At 35.0% G+C, this 19,874-nt stretch overlaps 1 protein-coding gene across 4 annotated transcripts in view; it reads left to right on the top strand.

Annotated features, from left to right (window-relative positions):
* The window catches only part of LOC117404145 (E3 ubiquitin-protein ligase ubr3-like), a 73,593-nt gene that overhangs the window by 26,967 nt on the left and 26,752 nt on the right, over positions 1–19,874 (top strand). For 2 of the 4 annotated variants that reach the window (XM_059032272.1, XM_059032270.1), the window contains 5 exons: positions 7,914–8,063; positions 9,051–9,184; positions 13,828–13,938; positions 16,420–16,620; positions 17,456–17,592. In XM_059032272.1, coding sequence (XP_058888255.1) covers positions 7,914–8,063; positions 9,051–9,184; positions 13,828–13,938; positions 16,420–16,620; positions 17,456–17,592 — 733 coding nt within the window. Of the gene's footprint in view, positions 1–7,913; positions 8,064–9,050; positions 9,185–13,827; positions 13,939–16,419; positions 16,633–17,455; positions 17,593–19,874 lie in introns of all 4 variants that reach the window. The other 2 variants (XM_059032271.1, XM_059032269.1) reach the window with 1 other exon arrangement.

The following is a 19,874-nucleotide window of genomic DNA, read 5'->3' as shown; positions in this document are numbered from 1 at the left end:
CTTCAGTTACAGCTGCTGCCGGCACCTGCTTTTCGCTATTAATAGAAAGAAAATACATAGAATGTCCTTGCTCCCGTGGCCCACCCAGGACTGGACCACAGGTTGGGAACCCCTGCCTTAGACTATCTCATTGGTGACATACAAATTGTAATTTTAGTACATTCAAAGGAAATATTTTGAGTTTCCAAGAGCTCTACATGTCTCTACATGTCTGCAGTGTTGAAAGAGCTAAATACTGCCTTTTAAATATTAGTTAAAAATGTGGGACCTAACTACGACTCCTCAAACCAGAAGCCTTGTGTTTATCTACATGTTGTTAATGTAGTTGAAAAATGGCAAATTCTGTAAATTTATATATATAGTGAAGGGATATAACACGAAAAAGTATTTTCATGTACAGTATTTTATTAATTGCTAGAATCTTCAGCTCAAATTATCTTATTTAGAATAAATACCTTTTTAAATTAATTTAAAATTGATTTACTATGCATTTATTTACTCAATCAACTTGATGTGGTACATGCCAGGGTCATGAACTCATGTTGTATCTTGTCAATATACATTTATATAACTGTTCACAAAACAACCATGCTTCTTTAGTAGGATGTCTTGCACTCTGAGTCCTTGAAATAGTAGTGCCTCAGGCAAAACATCGTTTTTAAAAAATATAAAGCAAGGTGACACACATTTCCTAGCATCTTTCATCTGCAGAACCCTTTTAGAAGAAGAAATTAGCTTCAAATGCTCTTCTGGGAATATGCATGCTGGTTCAGGGCCAATGATATTGGGCTGCTAATAGCTGGTTTGACTCCAGGGGACCACCCTGACACATAATGGTTAGTAAATGAAAAATGTTGTTCACAATTAGAAATTTAAAGCAGCATTCAGAAGTATTCTGGTATTCTAAGATAATTAATTCCTGTAGCAATGGTTTTACTACCAAGAGACTAAATTATCGACCATTAAATACATATGAATAAATGCCTGGAGTAAGAAACCTCATTAAAATTGGACTTTGTTTATTATTACTTAAATAATAATAGTCTTGCTAGACCTGTGTTTTTTGTGTTTAACTCATTATAGTGATACATTCTGAACACAGACCTTGTGAGCTTGGTTTTTCCTCTGTGTGCGTTTTCATTTTAGTGATCTAAAAATGTTAATAGAATCTGGAGGCTTGCTGTTGTCTTTTAGATTGAACCAAAGGTTACAGAGATTACAAATATTTGTCTGGTATTAACTGTGTGAATCTGTGAAATAGGAAAGCGTTGGGAACATCTGTTCAAATATTAATTTCCCTGCATGACATGTTAGATAGAAGTTTATTGCAGTGGAATTTATCCAGAGTTCACAATGCAAAAAAAGTAAACGGTTCACAATAATTGCAGCAGATACACCAACACACTTTTAGTCATACTGTCAATACTGTGTCTCCTTTTGAAATGTTATAGATCTGTAATAATGCAATAAAGCTAGTTGGGAAGGCTTAAGTATGTAGTTATTACATTTTTTAAAGAAATCCATTATGAAATTAAGATGCTGATCCATTTCAACAGTAGTATTGTCAGTCATGAAGTGAAACGAACATTTAAAAACCGACCAACTACTTGTACTAACAAGCATCTGTTTTTAAGATTACAAATGTAATAAAAACTGCATCTGTGTGTTTTTGAAATATATCTTAAGTTGACTTCAGGTATTTAAGTGTGGATTTTAACCTTTGTCTTTGCAATACCTCAAGTTTCTAGTAGCCTGAAGTTTGGTAATGTAACCCTGAAAACCGCATGTTTCAACTTGATCTTGGTGAACAAGCTTGCATTAAAAGAAAAGTAGTTGGGTCCTTTGTTCTTAAGCCTTTCTAATTTTGTATTCTTGGTCCAACATTTACCTGTGGCCTGGAGCTACCGCTGTTACAGTGGCTTTATAATGAAAGATTTGATTATTTAATGCATTTTATTTGCTTTTGAATAATAATGTTATTTATATGTGACCTTAAACACCAAAACCACATGAGCATAATTTTTATTTTGATATTATTTTAATGGACTTTTAACATTTTAAAACATGTTTGTAATATAATTCATATTTGACTCCTGTAAGCAATCAGTAAGAATTGTGATATTAATTAAGTTTCGTGTAATAAGCAACACAAGGCAAGATTTGGAGACAGGATAATTTATTGTGTAAGCTCTCTTTGAATAGTCTACATTCAGTTAAAGTAGAGTTTTCTGTGGGGCAAGAAGAATTTTCCTTTCTACATAGACATCATCTTTTTTCATTTTGTCTGTAATGAAATGTTTGAAATGACATTTGACAGGAAGTGTAGTGTTCTTCACAATGAGACACTGAAATCCAATGCAGAAACACAGATCATACATTAATCTTTACAATACAAATGTTATTTAACTATTAAAATTAAACAAAGCATGTTGCTGTGACATTTTGGAAACACCTAATAGCCACAAATCTTATCGCTCCTAGCAAAATTCTATTTGGAGTGATTTTATGTGTTTTTTTTTTTCTTGTTCTAGTACAGTGTAGTTTTTACGGTGTGGGTCAGTTATCCATAAAATCAACCAACCAGATTGCTTACACCTCCCATTAATCTGGCTTGGTGTTGTGCTGTATTTTCTGAAAGACTTTAAAATAAGTCACTGAAGCAAAACCTCTTTTCCATTTGACATCATGCATTTGTGGATATACTGAAGCAAAGAAAATGAGACAATTCAGCGGGCATGTGGGTGACCGGTGACCTATCAGTATTGGGGCCCTGCTAATGATGCCAGTGGAGTGAAATTAGATTTGCAATGTTGTATACTTCTGATGTAACTTTTTTTTCTAAGCTTTCAAATGGTTCAGACAAAATCTATTAGTGGTACGAGAAAACACTTTTGTTATATATGAGACTCTGCTTAGACTTTATTTTCTTAGTTAAATATTCTGGGGGAAAAAAAAAGATAGAAGATGGAAATGTTTACTAAAATCTTTTTATCACAGCTTAATGGATTGTCTGCCAAAGCTTTTTTTCATTATAGTATGTACGTTTATGTGCATTTGGCTAAATGTGTTTGCAGCCTCCACAGATAATGCTTAAATTGGCTCGTTGTTTGTAAGGTCATTGGCAGGCTAAGCACTCCAGTTTACTGGTGCAGCGAAGGGAAAGAAAAAAAAACAAACATGGATTGGTTATTTATGCAGTGTGCTCAAAATGTTGATTTGTAACGGAAGACTTTCTATGAAATGATGGGAAGTATATATGAACATTTCTATGTCTATATCAGTGTTTGTAGGGATTGAAGGGACTCTATAAAACTGATTTTGTGAAAAGATAATGCTTCCCATGTTTAATATGTATTGTACATGTTGCAGATTTTTATGATGAAGACAGACCACTGTAGGCCAAGAGCTAGCCTTTTGGTTACCATGGAAACTTTTAGCCGAACGGCTGGCTAAACACGCCTCCCGGCGTTCAGTGTGCTGCTGTAGTGTCTGTGAGACAAAGCAGGGATGACGGGAAGCAAGCAAATTGCTTAGTATAGAACCAGAGGGAAGAAAAAGACAACTTTAACCAAGTCTGCTGCAGTGCCATAATATAGAAGGGTGATCTCTGTAAAATAGACAGGAATTCAGATTTAAGAGCATGTAAGCCTAACTCCAGATAACCAGTATCTCCCTATACTAGCTATATATTTTAAACTCAACTTTTTTACCTAATGATTTGATCACGTTTATTTTTCCTTTTTTTTTCTAATGATTTTCTTTTAATGTTTTAGTTTTTTCTCTGCTTTATTGTTCAAAACCACAGAACAATTAGTCTGTCGATGTATACCTGCCTCATTATTGCTTTTTATATCCACATATTTTGCATTATTGGCATTGAAATATGCATCTGCATTATATCACAAAATAATAGTAATGTAAGCAATATCACAATATGCAGTATTCTTAATACTTAACCTGTTGTATGGTGTATGTCTCTCTTCATTAAAAATAATTACTTCAGACCACCCTTTAAAATAATAAATTGACAAATGTAAATGTGTTTTTTTTTTTTTTTTAACAAGAATAAATAGAATTTCAGTACAGTCATTTATTCCGTCGTGGAAAGTATTTCCAGGATGTTCCATTACCTATAACAGTTGCTGTTCTTTTTCCTTTGGGGCTTGAACCTTTAACATGATTGATTTAAAGTGAAAGATGTCAACAGTAGTTTAAATACTAGCTTGTTTCGAAGCTATTTTCAATGTGGTAACAAGAGCAAGGGCGTAGGTGGTTGGTTGAGGAGAAATCATAATAATAAATACACATTTCTCTATATATTTCTCAAAGAACTGTTTTGGTAGTACGTGTAATAAAGTTAATAACACGTGTAACTATGGAGTGGGGAGTATTTAACAAATTGCTTCAGGTAAATCTTTGAAATCTCTTCATGTATGCATTTTACTATTTCCATTTCATAATATCAAGTACAGTGCATTGTCATTTAATGTGAATTGTGTATTGGATTTTTCGGGTTCTTGCTACATGTATAAATGCAAGAATTGATCATAGAGATAGAACTGAGCATAATTTCAAATTGAATGTGTGTGCCACGAACTTTCAAAGGTTTTAAAAAGTAAACAAGTATTGAGATTTATTTTTTTGTGAAAATGCTTGTGAAGATGCTGTGCTCAAAGTCCTGGTACTTCTGTAAGGGGAACTTGGGGATATTTGGGTTTCCCTTTGTCAATTTTTTTCTCTGTAGTGCATCCAGTTGATGTTAATTTATTTGTTGTGCTCGGCATAAAAAAAATACTGTATTTGCACGAGTATAAGTCGAGAAATGGAACCCCAAAACATAATCCTGAAATTTGGGGGGGGTCAACTAATAAATGAGTAAAAAAAAAAAAAAAAACCTTGTCAGCAAACCTTTAATGTCTGCAAAAGTCATGGCCGGTGTGTGGTTACTACAATCCCCGTCTGTACCTAGCAGGGTTTACGACCCAGGGGAGCTCTGTGCGCGAGGCAAGTTCACATACAGTACTTAGCCACGCACCTGTAGTTCTGCTGGGAGGGACTGCTGCTTGTTTGTTATTTTTCTTTATCAATAGTTTGTATTAGCGCTTGAAAAGAAAAAAAAGTTCGGTTAAGATCAGGTTAACTTAGTTCAGAGAGAGAACTGACTCGTTCTGCTTCACTGAACATGCTTTTGTGATTCACTTTTTTTGTTTTTGTTGTACTGAACAATTGCTTTAAACGAACGGAACATTGCAACCTTATGGTCAATTAATTCATGGGGGATGAAGTTTAAATGTACGCTCTCCAGTTAATATTATTCAATCTGAATTGTTTGTTGTGGTTGTTTTTTTTTTTTTTTGCAAGCTTGATTTCATGGCCTTATTGGAGTGCAAATAGTTTTTCTTGTGTTAAGCAAATAGTGCAAGTTATGTGTTTTTTTTTTTTACTGTCAATCAATCCTTCTGTACTTAAATATTTTAGGTGTTCTTATATTTGGCACAGTAACTAGTTCTAATTTCTGGGAACGTACAGTACTGTGCAAAAGTTTTAGGCAGGTGTGAAAAAATGCTGTAAAGTAAGAATGCTTTCAAAAATAGACATGTTAATAGTTTATATTTATCAATTAACAAAATGCAAAGTGAGTGAACAGAAGAAATATCTACATCAAATCAATATTTGGTGTGACCACCCTTTGCCTTCAAACAGCATCAATTCTTCTAGGTACACTTGCACACAGTTTTTGAAGGAACTCTGCAGATAGGTTGGCCCAAACATCTTGGAGAACTAACCACAGTTCTTCTGTGGATTTAGGCAGCCTCAGTTGCTTCTCTCTCTTCATGTAATCCCAGACAGACTCGATGTTGAGATCAGGGCTCTGTGGGGGCCATACCATCACTTCCAGGACTCCTTGTTCTTCTTTACGCTGAAGATAGTTCTTAATGACTTTCGCTGTATGTTTGGGGTCTTTGTCATGCTGCAGAATAAATTTGGGGCGAATCAGATGCCTCCCTGATGGTATTGCATGGTGGATAAGTATCTGCCTGTACTTCTCAGCATTGAGGAGACCATTAATTCTGACCAAATCCCCAACTCCATTTGCAGAAATGCAGCCCCAAACTTGCAAGGAACCTCACTGTTCACTGTTGCCTGCAGACACTCATTCGTGTACCGCTCTCCAGCCCTTCGGCGAACAAACTGCCTTCTGCTACAGCCAAATATTTCAAATTTTGACTCATCAGTCCAGAGCACCTGCTGCCATTTTTCTGCACCCCAGTTCCTGTGTTTTCGTGCATAGTTGAGTCGCTTGGCCTTGTTTCCACGTCGGAGGTATGGCTTTTTGGCCGCAAGTCTTCCATGAAGGCCACTTCTGACCAGACTTCTCCGGACAGTAGATGGGTCTACCAGGGTCCCACTGTTTTCTGCCAATTCTGAGCTGATGGCTCTGCTGGACATCTTCCGATTGCGAAGGGAAGTAAGCATGATGTGTCTTCCATCTGCTGCAGTAAGTTTCCTTGGCCGACCACTGCGTCTACGGTCCTCAACGTTGCCCGTTTCTTTGTGCTTCTTCAAAAGAGCTTGGACAGCACATCTGGAAACCCCTGTCTGCCTTGAAATTTCTGCCTGGGAGAGACCTTGCTGATGCAGTATAACTACCTTGTGTCTTGTTGCTGTGCTCAGTCTTGCCATGGTGTATGACTTTTGACAGTAAACTGTCTTCAGCAACCTCACCTTGTTAGCTGAGTTTGGCTGTTCCTCACCCAGTTTTATTCCTCCTACACAGCTGTTTCTGTTTCAGTTAATGATTGTGTTTCAACCTACATATTGAATTGATGATCATTAGCACCTGTTTGGTATAATTGTTTAATCATACACCTGACTATATGCCTACAAAATCCCTGACTTTGTGCAAGTGTACCTAGAAGAATTGATGCTGTTTTGAAGGCAAAGGGTGGTCACACCAAATATGGATTTGATTTAGATTTTTCTTCTGTTCACTCACTTTGTATTTAGTTAATTGATAAATATAATCTATTAACATGTCTATTTTTGAAAGCATTCTTACTTTACAGCATTTTTTCACACCTACCTAAAACCTTTGCACAGTACTGTATATAGTTGGCTATAAGCTAAGGGCTGATTGTTACAGCGTGACCCTGCAACAGAGTGCTTCTGTCGAAACAGTGCACCTCCATTGACATTGTTGTGGGCAAATCCTTGTTGCCCTCGTTGCCAGAGCAAATGCTTCTAGTTTCTCTCAAATCAAAACACAAACATCTCAAGATATGACGATTCCATGACATTGTCTGTTTACATCCAGGAGCTGTCCCGTAAAACATTGAATTTCATTGAATTACACAGCCAGACCACACCACATTCCACTGAAATACATACTATCGTGTGGGCTAGGAAGGAAGTTGGGGCGGGGATTGTATACTAAACAAAAAAATACAAAAAAATATACAAAAAAACAAACAAAACAAAATGTACTGTGTTGTAATACGCGACAAAATGTCGTGTCTGACGGTTCTAGGTAGAAGAGCTTTTACCTTTTAGTTATTTTTGCAAATCTGCCACTCAAACACCGTCAGGATATCTAAATACATATGTTTAGGAAAACTAACGCCTGAAGTGCACTGTAACAACAGTTTCGATTTCAGGAGTTAATTTTTGTTTTCTGTTTCACTAAACTTACCATCTGTTTCAATAACAAATTATATCTGAATCTCGCCCTCACAATGGGGGGCTCGACACAAGGTCGACTTTTTTACTCGAGCGAATTCGATAAGTTCTTTAATGTATGGAAGAACTGTATATTATAAACCGTTAAAAATAAAGAAAAAAACTTATGTAGTTTTCTTTTTTTTTTTTTTTAATTAAAAGTTTTGTTACAAATACATACATATTTTGATTTAAAGAGTCACCTGATGCTGATGCTGCCATGGACCTTGGATCATCAGAGCAGCAGGTTTCTGAGATCCTTTATGACTGCGTCATTTGTGGGCAGAGTGGTCCATCTACAGAAGACCGGCCTACTGGCTTAGTAGTTCTGTTACAAGCCTCGTCCGGTAAGTAAAAAGAAACATGATCTTCAAGTTTGACTGATAAAATTCACTCGAATTTATTGACTACTGTTTTGTGGTGTAGAATTGAAATATTAACAAAACTTTTTTTTGTTGTTAAGCTAAAACACATTTCCTGGAAACTGAACTCCATGTTGAATATTTTCGTTCAGAATTGGATGTGTTAGTTTTAATTCTAGTACATTTTTTTTTTTTTTATATTTCATAAAAAAGGCATGAAACTGTACAAAAATGTTGGGTAGATAAAATGACTGAATGCAGACGTGAGATGCCCTAAAGGTTCAATTCTGTAAATCCATTTTGTTCCCTTTTTCCTTCACTATAGGTCAGGACAAATGTCTCATACTTGGCAATAGTCTGAGTGGTTTGACATCCAGGCTGCAATAATAACTTCAGATTGTGTATTCACTCTGCACACAAATGTTAAACACAAGTCTTATTATTGCACTAGCAATGGTAACTAATTTCATTGCTGTCTGTTTCTTACATATTAGTCAATTACATTTTTATATATTTTTTTAATAACCTTTTTATCTCTATGTATCAGTTCTGCATATGTTGCTTACAGTTCTTCTGTCATTCCATGCATAGATCGCACTATTGTAAAGATTTGTTTAATAGTAGTTCCTGGGTAGAATATCTGTTTTTGTGATCTGTACAGTCCATACGGTGTGTGTAGGGTGTCACTTATTACGAGATATCGGTTGGCACAGTTTGAGCAGCCAGCATCCACGAGCCAATGTTTGTTAGACATGTATTAGCTAATAATACAGTATTTTAGAAGTTGCAAAATATGCATAATAACTCTATCTATGTTCTTAAAATGTATGTTGTTTCTGGTCAAAGTGTCTGTACTTCATTATTTTATGTAAATATTGTGTCAGAAGAGTAAGTCATTAAATAGAAATGATGATGGCTCATTACCATATCATTGTAGTCCGCTCAAGCTTTTGCTTACATAATGTATTTCAGTCCTGGGGCACCGTTGCAAGAGCACTGAGCCAAAGAGGCTGCCAACCAGCGATGAGGAGCACATTTACCCCGTGGATACATGTGCAGCTACGCATGACGTCAGGCTGACAACATTGCAGCGTTTCTTTAATGACGTAAGTAATTTGTGTAAGATGTGAATCATGGTATTTTAAAGAAGAAAAAAAAAAAAGAAAAAAGCCTTTAATAAAAGGGTACATAAGGACCTTTTTATTGTGCTACATGTTCCCATGTGTTGCTACAACTGTTTACGTAAGGTGTGTGTATTGTTTAAATGTTGTTTTTTTTACATTTTGACCACTTTTTTTAAACTTAAATTGTATTCCCTGCCTCCAAGATGGCTCCCCATTACCTGCATGGACCTCTCAGAACTGCATTTCCCATCATCCTCCTGCCCACTATGTAACTGAGATGGATTTACCAGTGAGCAGGAGGATAATGGGAAATGTAGTTTTGAGAGGTCCATGCGGGTACATTTGAAGCCATCTTGATGCCGGGAATGCAATTTAAAAGTTTAAAAAAGTGGTCAAAATTTAAAAAAAAAAAAAAACACATTTAAACAATACACACACCTTTTGTAACCGGTTGTAGCAACACATGGGAATATGTAACACAATAAAATAAAAAGGTACTTATGTACCCTTTAAGGTTACAGATTTCTTCAACTTTCATATGCTCAAACCATTGCTGACTTAATCCCTTTTATTGATCCAGTATGTCATTGGGTTCCTAGCTGTTTACTTAAAACAAATTGAAATAGAGGCATCAGAGGTTATATATATATATATATATATATATATATATATATATATATATATATATTTGAGCTAATGCTGTCAGGAAACAAAAGGAATGTGAACTTATTTTCAAACTAGGCACTTTGGAGCCATTTGGAATGAACAGTCTTTTCTGAGGTCATCATCAACATCCTGGAATTTTGTTTAAAAGACTACTCGTTTGTTTTTTATCAACTTCTTAAAGCACTGTTTTTTTGTATTCAGCCGATGAAGGACTTGTAGTCAAACGTCCTTATAATTGATTTGTAATCAATGATTCTACCTTTTTAAGTACCTGAAATATCCTTTTCCTTTTTTCTTATATATATATAAAGAAAAAAGTAATGCTTTATTTGCATATCTCCCTACAACCCATTTGTTATATATATATATATATATATATATATATATATATATATATATATATATATATAATTATTATTATTATTATTTTATATATATATATATATATATATATATATAACTGTGAAATAGTGCCACTGGTTTGTTGGTTATTGACTGTAATAATTTTAGGATGGGTATAAAAACAACTAGAAGTAAAAACTAGAAGTACAGTCACTTTCATGCTGCCCTTTTTTGACATCCTTTCAGTGATGCTGTCACAGTTTGTAAAATGTTAGGTTTGCCAATATACCTTCTGAGGATGTACTGTTGCTCTGCCTTCTACAGCCAGGTCCCCTGCCTTTATGCATCTCTCAGGGGTTCACAGATGAAAAAGCTAAAACATTTTGTCACAGTATGATGGTCACTTCTGCTGATTCATGATCTAAGTTTTTGGTGTGTGTGTGCACATAGATTTAACCCTTTAGTCCATACCTGTCTGTGGCTGCTAATTGTTGAAATTCTTTTAAAGGAGAAAGTCAAGAATGGTATCTGTTCATTGAAGAAAAGTGTGTATTACTGTTGACTACAATTAGAAACATTTGACTGTTTTGAGAACATAAAAATTGCTATTTTAATTTGTGTTTTTCAGAAGTCGTCCATTCATTCAGTAGAAAACAGCCAAGCGTGATTTAACATGGGTGCTCAAGGGGCCATATAAAAGTGATCTTTAAACACAGATGGTCTTTATGTGCAGATAATTGAACACGTTAATTATACAGGGTCCAGGGATTCATCAGAGTAGCCTCCATACAAGTGGTCTTTTGGCATGATTTAAAACTAGTTTTTAGATTATTCTTTTTCTACTTTGTGCATTCAGCATTTTCTTCTGAACCCATTTCAATATCTGTCTCATTATTATTTTTTTTTTGTTTGACAAGCTCTAGAAAACAAAGCATTCTGATTGCAACAGCAAACATTCCTTTGCTAAAGTGCTAAAGTGCAGATTTATGTAGTTTTGATGTTCTCTTGGCATCCGTTATTCGATGTTATGTTATAATGACAGCTTAGCCAAGTGTTTCATAGTTTTGCTGTGTTGTCCTTGTGCTTTCTTGTCAACCAACCATTTAATAAATATTTTTAGGAATTAAGTTTGGTAAGCACATTTTGGATATATATATATATATTTATTTATTATTTTTTCTGACATTTAATTGGACACAGACTGTAACGTAACACTTTGAAATCAGATGTGTAGTTAACCAAAATAATATATGAAAAAACATGACTTTTGTTTGGATCAAAATACATTCAGTTTTGATAAATGATAAAGTTTGGTCAAGTATGCCTAGTAGTCTGTATTGTGCCAAGTCTTTCCCTTCAATACCTGAAATGGATGAACCTGCTTTTTTCCATCTCGTCTCTCTCTCTTAAATTTCCTAGCAGCTGTGGCACCCACGTGAGCACATTCCTGTACTGAAGCTGTTTTAGGAACCCAGGGGAAAGATTTAGTTTTGCCACAAGACAAACTTTCTCTCTGGAAGCTTTGCTGGGCTTAGGCAGACAAAAGTATTTGCACAAGTGTTTTTTTTTTTTTTTTTTTTTTTTTTTACTGCCTAGAGAAAAACCACAAAAAAGTGATTTATATAATTTCTAATTGTTCTATTGAAATATATAAATTAAAGTCGAGATTTAGCTTTATAATACAACAACACATTATTACATAATATGCATAAAATGAAAAATAACATGCAAAAACTAATTTCATACTTTGACAAAAGTATTGGGGCAATCAACATATTTTGTATGAAATCCTTTTGTTGCTAATTATTAACAACTATCATGATTGAAAACCAACACCTATTTATTGTTAATTATAAAATAAATAAATACATACTCATCAAGTGCGAAAAAATAAATTGGAAATTTTTTATTTAAAAAATAGTTAAAACTAAAGAGTACATCAACAATCTCAAAATGGCAGTGATACAACTAAACAAAAAAGGAGAAACTACCAGATAAATAGCAGAAAGACTCGGTTTACCGAAAAGCACTGTGTGGGCTATTATTGACAAACACAGGAGAACAGGAACTACTGCAACTAGCTCCAGGTGTGGAAGACCAAGAAAGATGTCTGGAAAATCTGGAAGAATCATCGTTCGAGCAGCCTGGCAAAATCCTCGGATTACTGCAAAAGATTTGACACAAGAATTGAGAGAAAATGGTCAAGAAATTCATGAGCAAACAATTCAAGATACCTTAATAAAATGAATGTCCATAGGTTAAAACCAAGAATCAAACCTTTCTTAAAAACAATGCACAAAAGAGAGCGATTTAGGCGTTTTCCATTGAATACTTGAAGAAGCCTGATGATTTCTTCAACCAAATTTTATGGTTAGATGAATCCAAAATATAACTTTTTTTCACCAAGAAAGCAACAATATGTTTGGAGGAAGAGAGGAGAAGAATTTAAAGAAAAGTTAATTATGCCCAGTGTAAAACATGGTGGAGGTTGTGTGATGGTAGGGCTTGTTTTTCTTCCACTGGTGACCTTTGTATTGTAGAAGGATCAATGAATGCTGCAAAATATCAACACATTTTGCACTCTCATTTGTTACCCAGTGCTACAAGGCTTATTGGACGGAAGTTTGTATTCCATCAGGATAATGACCCTAAGCATTCTACGAAGTCTACAAAGGAATTTCTGAAAAAAAAAGGAAGATTGCAGTTATGGATTGGCCATCAGTCCCCAGACTTGAATCCCATCGAGATGTTGTGGATTGCTTTGAAGGCTGCTTTTGCAAAAAGGAAACCAAAGTCGATTGCAGAACTCCAAAGTTATATGTGTTGAAGAATGGGCAAAAATATCTCCGGAAAGATGCCAGGAACAGATTTCAAAATACAAAAAAAGGTCTGCACGCTGTAAAGGAAGCAAAGGGTGGGGACCCAAAATACTAATGTCAAAGTATGAAATTAGTTTTTGTATGTTATTTTTGTAATCATTTGTTTTATTATAAAGCTGAATCTCTACTTTATATTTTTTCAATAGAACAATTAGTAATGCTAGAAATCACTTTCTTTGTGGTTTTTCTCATTTTTTTAACTGCCCAAATACTTTTGTCTCTTACTGCGTATATGTTTTCCCAAACCTTTTGAAGATTGCAGCTAAACCAAATGATGAATAGTATTTAAAGGTTTAGAAAACCTCTATAAAATGATCTGATTTAGATTGAGCAAAATAGTCTTGAGTGGTTTATTTCTGTAATCCAATAAAGCATTATTTAGCCCTCAAATGGCTTTCATTGCCAATTACAGTACGATCGACTTACTTTGCTGCATAAATAAATGTCATCCTCGCCAGATTCCTGATTACTTCAAGACCCACCTACATAATCCAGCTCTCGGTTACTGTGCAAACATAAACCAACAAGGATAGATACGGTTTCAGAATTGATGTTTTGCAAGGTTTGAACATGAATACAATCTCTTGTATGTTTGGTAATCAAATCTTTGTGATATGTGTGTAAACTTTCAAGTGTTTGTTACAGTTATAATCCATTTTCTTATGTCTGCGTAGTCAGCTTCATGTATATGCTTACTTTTGATGTCGCTTGGACATTTTGTGTGCTTTTCTCATTTAGAGTTCATGCCTGCAGTCAGTATCTATTGGCTGGGAAGGAGGTGTGTATGTGCAAACCTGTGGCCATACTTTGCACATAGATTGTCACAAGTCTTACATGGAGTCATTGCGGGTAAGTTGCTTTTTGAACATGAGAGTCAATTGGGTGGGGGGTGGAGACTTTTATTCCAGCGTAGATGGCAATACATTTCTGACACTGTTAGTGTTAATTTAGCTGTGTTGGAGTAATGTCCGTATTTGATGAGGCATAGGTAGAATGAAACATTTATTTCATCACATTTATTTATTTTTACATGTACGTAATGCAATTAAAACTGCTCAACTTTTTGGGTTATAGACACCTGCAGAATACATGTTAGACCTTCAAGAATGGTAGAAAACATGTATGTCCTCTATTGACCTTCCTGTTTTCTGCAAACTGCTGATAACCCATTGCAGCAATCGAAACACATCTTTGTTTCCTTGCATGCTTTGAGCTAGTCGAAGATGTGTCACAGCTATCTCTGCATGTGATGCTTTACCGGTATCTGTAATATTGAGATGATTTGCAGAACTGTACAACCATATCCTGACCTTTCCATTGGAGCGGTCTTCCTCTAAAATTCTCATATATATATATATATATATATATATATATATATATATATATATATATATATATATATATATATATATATGAAACGGTTTAAACAACAACAAAAAAAAGAGTACTATTATGTCTAGAGCACCAAACCCTCTTCCCGCATGCACACTTTACATTCTACCAACTAGATTCATGACTTATGTGCCAACAAAAAGACATTTGAGAAAGCTGACTGCAACTTTTGACAGGGTATACATACTTTTTTTTTTTGTTTTTGGTTCAGTATTGTAAAACATGCTCTTCTACATAAACAGAATGGACATTTGTTTTACTTTCCTGTTTCATCAAGCAATGACTAACCTTATAGGCCTACAAGCACAAATGACAACTACTTATTGTAGTAGTGTGTGTTTTTTTTTAAATATATATACATAGAGTACTATAAAATACCTTTGAGCAATGTCACGAGTAGGCCAAAGCTATACCGGTAGTTATCAGTTGACAGATGGCGTGATTTGCTGAGACAGTGAGAATAAAAACTTTGGAAAGTAGCTTAACTCCATTCCTGTTTTTAAAATACTTTAGTTTCTGAACATACACCGCATTGTGTATTGTAGTGTCCTTCAAGATATCATCTTTAACTTTCATTTTTTAAAGCCCTTGTTTCAAAATGCAATAGTTGTTGGTCTTTTTAGGGGGTGGAGGGCTTTTTTTTCCATGAGGTGTGTTTTTAGCAATGTCACCAGTCAAAGTACAAACTTTATTAGATGAAAAGTACTGTAATATGTCATAGATGGTGACAGGTAATTTGTAATATGTCAATCAGAGCTGCACTATAAATTCATAATAAAAGGAATTTAATCACGAAATTACCATATATAATATCAGAGTGGTTTCATGTAGTGTTTGGCAATGACAGCTATATTTGTGTGTTGCGTGTGTTTTATCTATTTATTTATTTATTTATTTATTTATTTATTTATTTATTTTAAATAGCAATTTTAATGTTCAGCGTATATAGGGGGATTATTAAGAGGAACAGTAGTTCCTCGCGCCAAGTTATCAGTGCGAGAACTGCCAGACTCTCTATACAGCAGGGATAGTTTACATGTTTTCAGGGTATGGGCGCAGCAAAAGCAAATCGGCCAAAAGCACTATTTCAGTTTTTGAATTTAATTTGAAAATGTTGTGAAATGGAAGTACAAACTTTGTAGCGTGAAAGCTAGAGCGTCTGTATTGCAAGCTGCATTGGAAGCATGCCTTGAGTTCGATTCCCACACAGAGTTTATATTTTGCAAACTTAAATTTTTTTAATGTATTTTATTTATGTGTAACATGCATTTTTTATGTGATATTGTTGATATGAATGACACTTTCATTGAACATACATACTTTTACACACATAACTTTAACATGCACATGTATACTCTTATTGTATTACTTGTATTGTAACATTTCAAATACTTGAAATGTATTTGATTGTAAGTCGCCCTGGATAAGGGCGTCTGCTAAGAAATAAATAATAATAATAATAATACAGCGCTCACCCTTTATAATGCTATAGTGGGGAGCCATAGTTACAAGACTATTTGTGTTCCGCCTTATAATGAGTATAAAAGGGCTACTGTAATGGCATTATGGATCAAATGGGAGCCACGACCCTACCGTGTTATAACTGATTCTGCACTATAATGGGGCGCGTTATAATGGATGAGCACTGTAATATATACATAACTGCTACGCTGCACAGATTCACATCTTAACCCTTTCAACAGACTAGGTTACTATTTACATTTACCCAATCCAAACAGCAATATGTTGCCTCAATATAGGTTGAACAATTTTGATATTCCTGTAAGGTGTGTGTGTTATAAGTGAAAAAAACAAAAACACATTGGAAATGTGAAACAGATATATAGACATATAAAATAATGTATAATATGAATATTATAAGTGTCTGACTTTGTAATGTAATTTCATACTCCGTTCATAAATTCTGTCTTTCTTCAGAATGACCAGGTCCTTCAGGGCTTCTCTGTGGACAAAGGAGAGTTCACATGCCCCCTCTGCAGACAGTTTGCAAACAGCGTCCTCCCCTGTTACCCAGGAAGGGGGGTAGAGAAAGCCCACTGGCAGACCCCCAGCAGGAGGAACTTGTCAGTTCTTGTAAAAGAGGTGGAAGATTTGCAAGACCAGCTGGGAACATTCTCAGTAAGCACCAGTGTAAGGCAGAGAGATCTCTCTTCATTTGATTTCATATTCCTCATCCCATCTCTCATGTGTCCCTGCCCGCATGATGTAAATATGATAACTGTAGAGATACCGTTCCTTTACTTTTGGGTTTTGTAGGTGTGTGCACTAATATATGTACGGTATTTGGTTCTTCTAATCAATTAGTCAATGTTGACTGTTATTTGTTCCAGTTTCACTTCATTACTTCTGCAAAAGGAATTTGTTAAATCAGACAAGGCTGTGTTTTCTTTTTACATTTGTTGTGTGTTTTGAGAAGGTAACTCTTGGACTCTTGATTGCTAGTTCACAAATATTGAAAATATATATGATTGCTGATAGGTAAAGTGGTAGACGTATCAGTCCAGAGACAATAGACAAAGAGAAGGAGATGTGATATCCTTTATTGGACTAACTAAACAATAATTAATCGCAAGCTTTCAAGACCTCAGAGGTCTCTTCAGGTGATGGTAGAAAAGACCTCAGAGGTCTTGAAAGCTTGTGATTTAGTTATGGTTTAGTTAATCCAATAAAAGGTATTGCGTCTCTCCTTCTCTGAAAAAATATAAATTAAATTATTTATTCTGTATGTATTCATTTTTTAATATTTTCTCAATATAATTATTTTCTGGATTGAAATTTCCAATTCATAATGGATTCCTTGGGCTGGGAAGTTTTAAATAAAAAGGTTGTGAAGATTGTGAAATGCACTGTTTATGTAAGAACGATTACTTGCAGTAATTTATTTTATAATAAATAAGTGCGAATACTGTACAACATAAGGGTACTAACTATATTTTTTACCATGTTTATGCAGTCAGAAACCAACCTTAGTAGAGAGATGGAGTCTGTAATAAAGGATATAAAGAACACTACACAGAAGAAATACATGGACTACAGCAAAACCCCTGGTTCCCCTGACAATGATTTTCTCTTCATGTACTCTGTAGCTAGGTAAGTACATTGCCGCTGATATACTGGTAATTATTTATTTTTACAAAATTAGAATAGATTTATATTTAAATAAGTTGTAACTCTTAAAAAGCAATACACAATGTGTATTTTCATAGCTCAATAAAAGGTACTGTAAGAGATCGTAGTTGTATTTCCTGCAGATTCATCAAGTATATATATTTTATTAATGTGTCCAAAATGCAAATTTGAATGCCTCATAAGATAGATTTTTAATTTGTTTATTTACAGTATTTGGTTATAATCAATCACTAGGCACAGCCCTAATATTTAGCATTTATTGTATAGTAAAGTTTTCTGTAAACAAGTGCATCTTTTAAGATCCTTGAGATCTAGAGACTTTGCCTCCAACATCCCTATAGTTCTCCCAAGTTTTCAATATTGCAATCTAAGGGTGTAAATAGTACAGTGTGAAAGCAGCATTCATCATTTATTACAAATCGACTCAACTTTTTTTTTTTTTTTGCCGTGTGATTAACTGCGTTGGGATTTTTTCAGAACACCTTGTATTCCGTGTCTCCTTTCACACTACAGCAGCCAGTGTTAAAGGACGGACATTAGCATGCATGTTATCTGAAAGCCAGTTTTGAGCCTGTACCTTCCAGTGCTTCCTACAGAGCTTCATGCCATCTGTTTTTAAAGCTGTGATTCAGCTTTGACTAATTCAGGAGTATACTGATGCATACATTATGGAGAGAAAATACTTGGGACAGATTGGGTGACTGCAGATACGTTACCTCCCAGCATGGCTGGCCATTTGTAGCATCTAATGGGAGCATCTCCAGGATTTCTTTTTGAACCCAACTAAAAACTAACATTTTACCAACAGACATAAATCGCTATCTATGGCATACTTACAATCTGATTAAGCATTACGAGTGCCCAGGCATTATTGTTCTCTTGAGGTGTGTAGAGCTTAAAAGCTTCTTTTCTTGTACTGCTTTCTTCTCAGACCACGGCTGTCTTAAAATTATATTGATTTTTGTATTCGCAGGTAAGAGCCTGTTAGCCTATGCAGATTAAGGACACTTAACATAAGAGTAAAATAGTATGGTGTTGATGAGGTGTAAATAGTTTTGGTTTGACCAAGTTTTTTTGTTATTCTTCTTTTCTGTATTTGATTAGTCTTATCATTGTAAGTGGCAGAGCTGTTCCCAGCAGGTACAAATGTAAGGCTATATGAAAAATCTATACATCTCAGGGGTCAATTGAGCCGTTCATTTTTATCTAAAATTGCTGCCTTATTTATATTCCCTTGATGAACTAAGGCATGGTGATGTACGTTTGTATTCTGCCCACTGGTGTGAAATCCTAGGCCTCTGCTTCCATGCTGGTGGGTTTTAGACGTGCAGTGAGCACTGCAAATCGCCTGAAGAGTGGAAAATTCCCCTGCCACACAGATGCCCTTATCAGCAGCAACCAGATGGAGCCCTGCGCAGGAACATTATCAATGTTAAATTGCTTTTTCTTTGGGGAAGGGAGAGGATTAAAGCACTGCTTCAGAGCCTGGTGGCATAAGCTGCCAACTTTGGGATAATAACATTTCTGAATTTCTTATTTTTAGAATCACATGAAACATACCCAGATTTATATTTGAATTATCTAAAAACATATCTTTGAGTCAAAGATTCTCAGCCATGTAACCAATTAATAAGTAAATTAAGTGTCCATGCAGCCATAATATAAATATTTGTATGTATATATAATTAATTACACACACATATTTACACCATATGAATGCTTCAGAAAGAATATGCACTGGACTTTTTTTTACTGAATCCTTCACATGATGGCATGAATAATATAATTTAAACTATAACAGTACTATGCCTGACATACCTATCTGGTTGTATCCATGTGTCTTTGAAACTTGATAATAGTTTATCCAGTGTGCAGTGTTTTCTAACACATAGTAGATATTTCTAACTACCATGTTTGAGAATAAGTATTTTTAAATAATGATTTTTCTGTCCTACCTGACATACTAATATTACTGAGAGAGAGCGAGGAGAATATAATGAACAATTGCTATATAAATAAGATATACTTGTTTCTGTTTATTCTCCTCGCTCTCTCTCTCCGCTCCCCGTACTCTCCTCTCTATACTCAACAACCCCGCCGCATGGACAGCTGCAGGTTCTTCTACTCTGACCGAGGGGTTAACTAGCTGTTAATTATCTTATTACCCCTCGGCCACAGTCTGCACGTGTTTGGTAAGCATGCGTGACTGTCAGCTAGTTAAATAATCAGTAGCTGATCAGCCA

The sequence above is a fragment of the Acipenser ruthenus genome, chromosome 10 (genome assembly GCF_902713425.1).
Source record: "Acipenser ruthenus chromosome 10, fAciRut3.2 maternal haplotype, whole genome shotgun sequence".
NCBI classification, from domain to species: domain Eukaryota; kingdom Metazoa; phylum Chordata; class Actinopteri; order Acipenseriformes; family Acipenseridae; genus Acipenser; species Acipenser ruthenus.
Note: the sequence above shows the minus strand (reverse complement) of the source record. Positions and strands in the feature narration are given on the sequence as shown.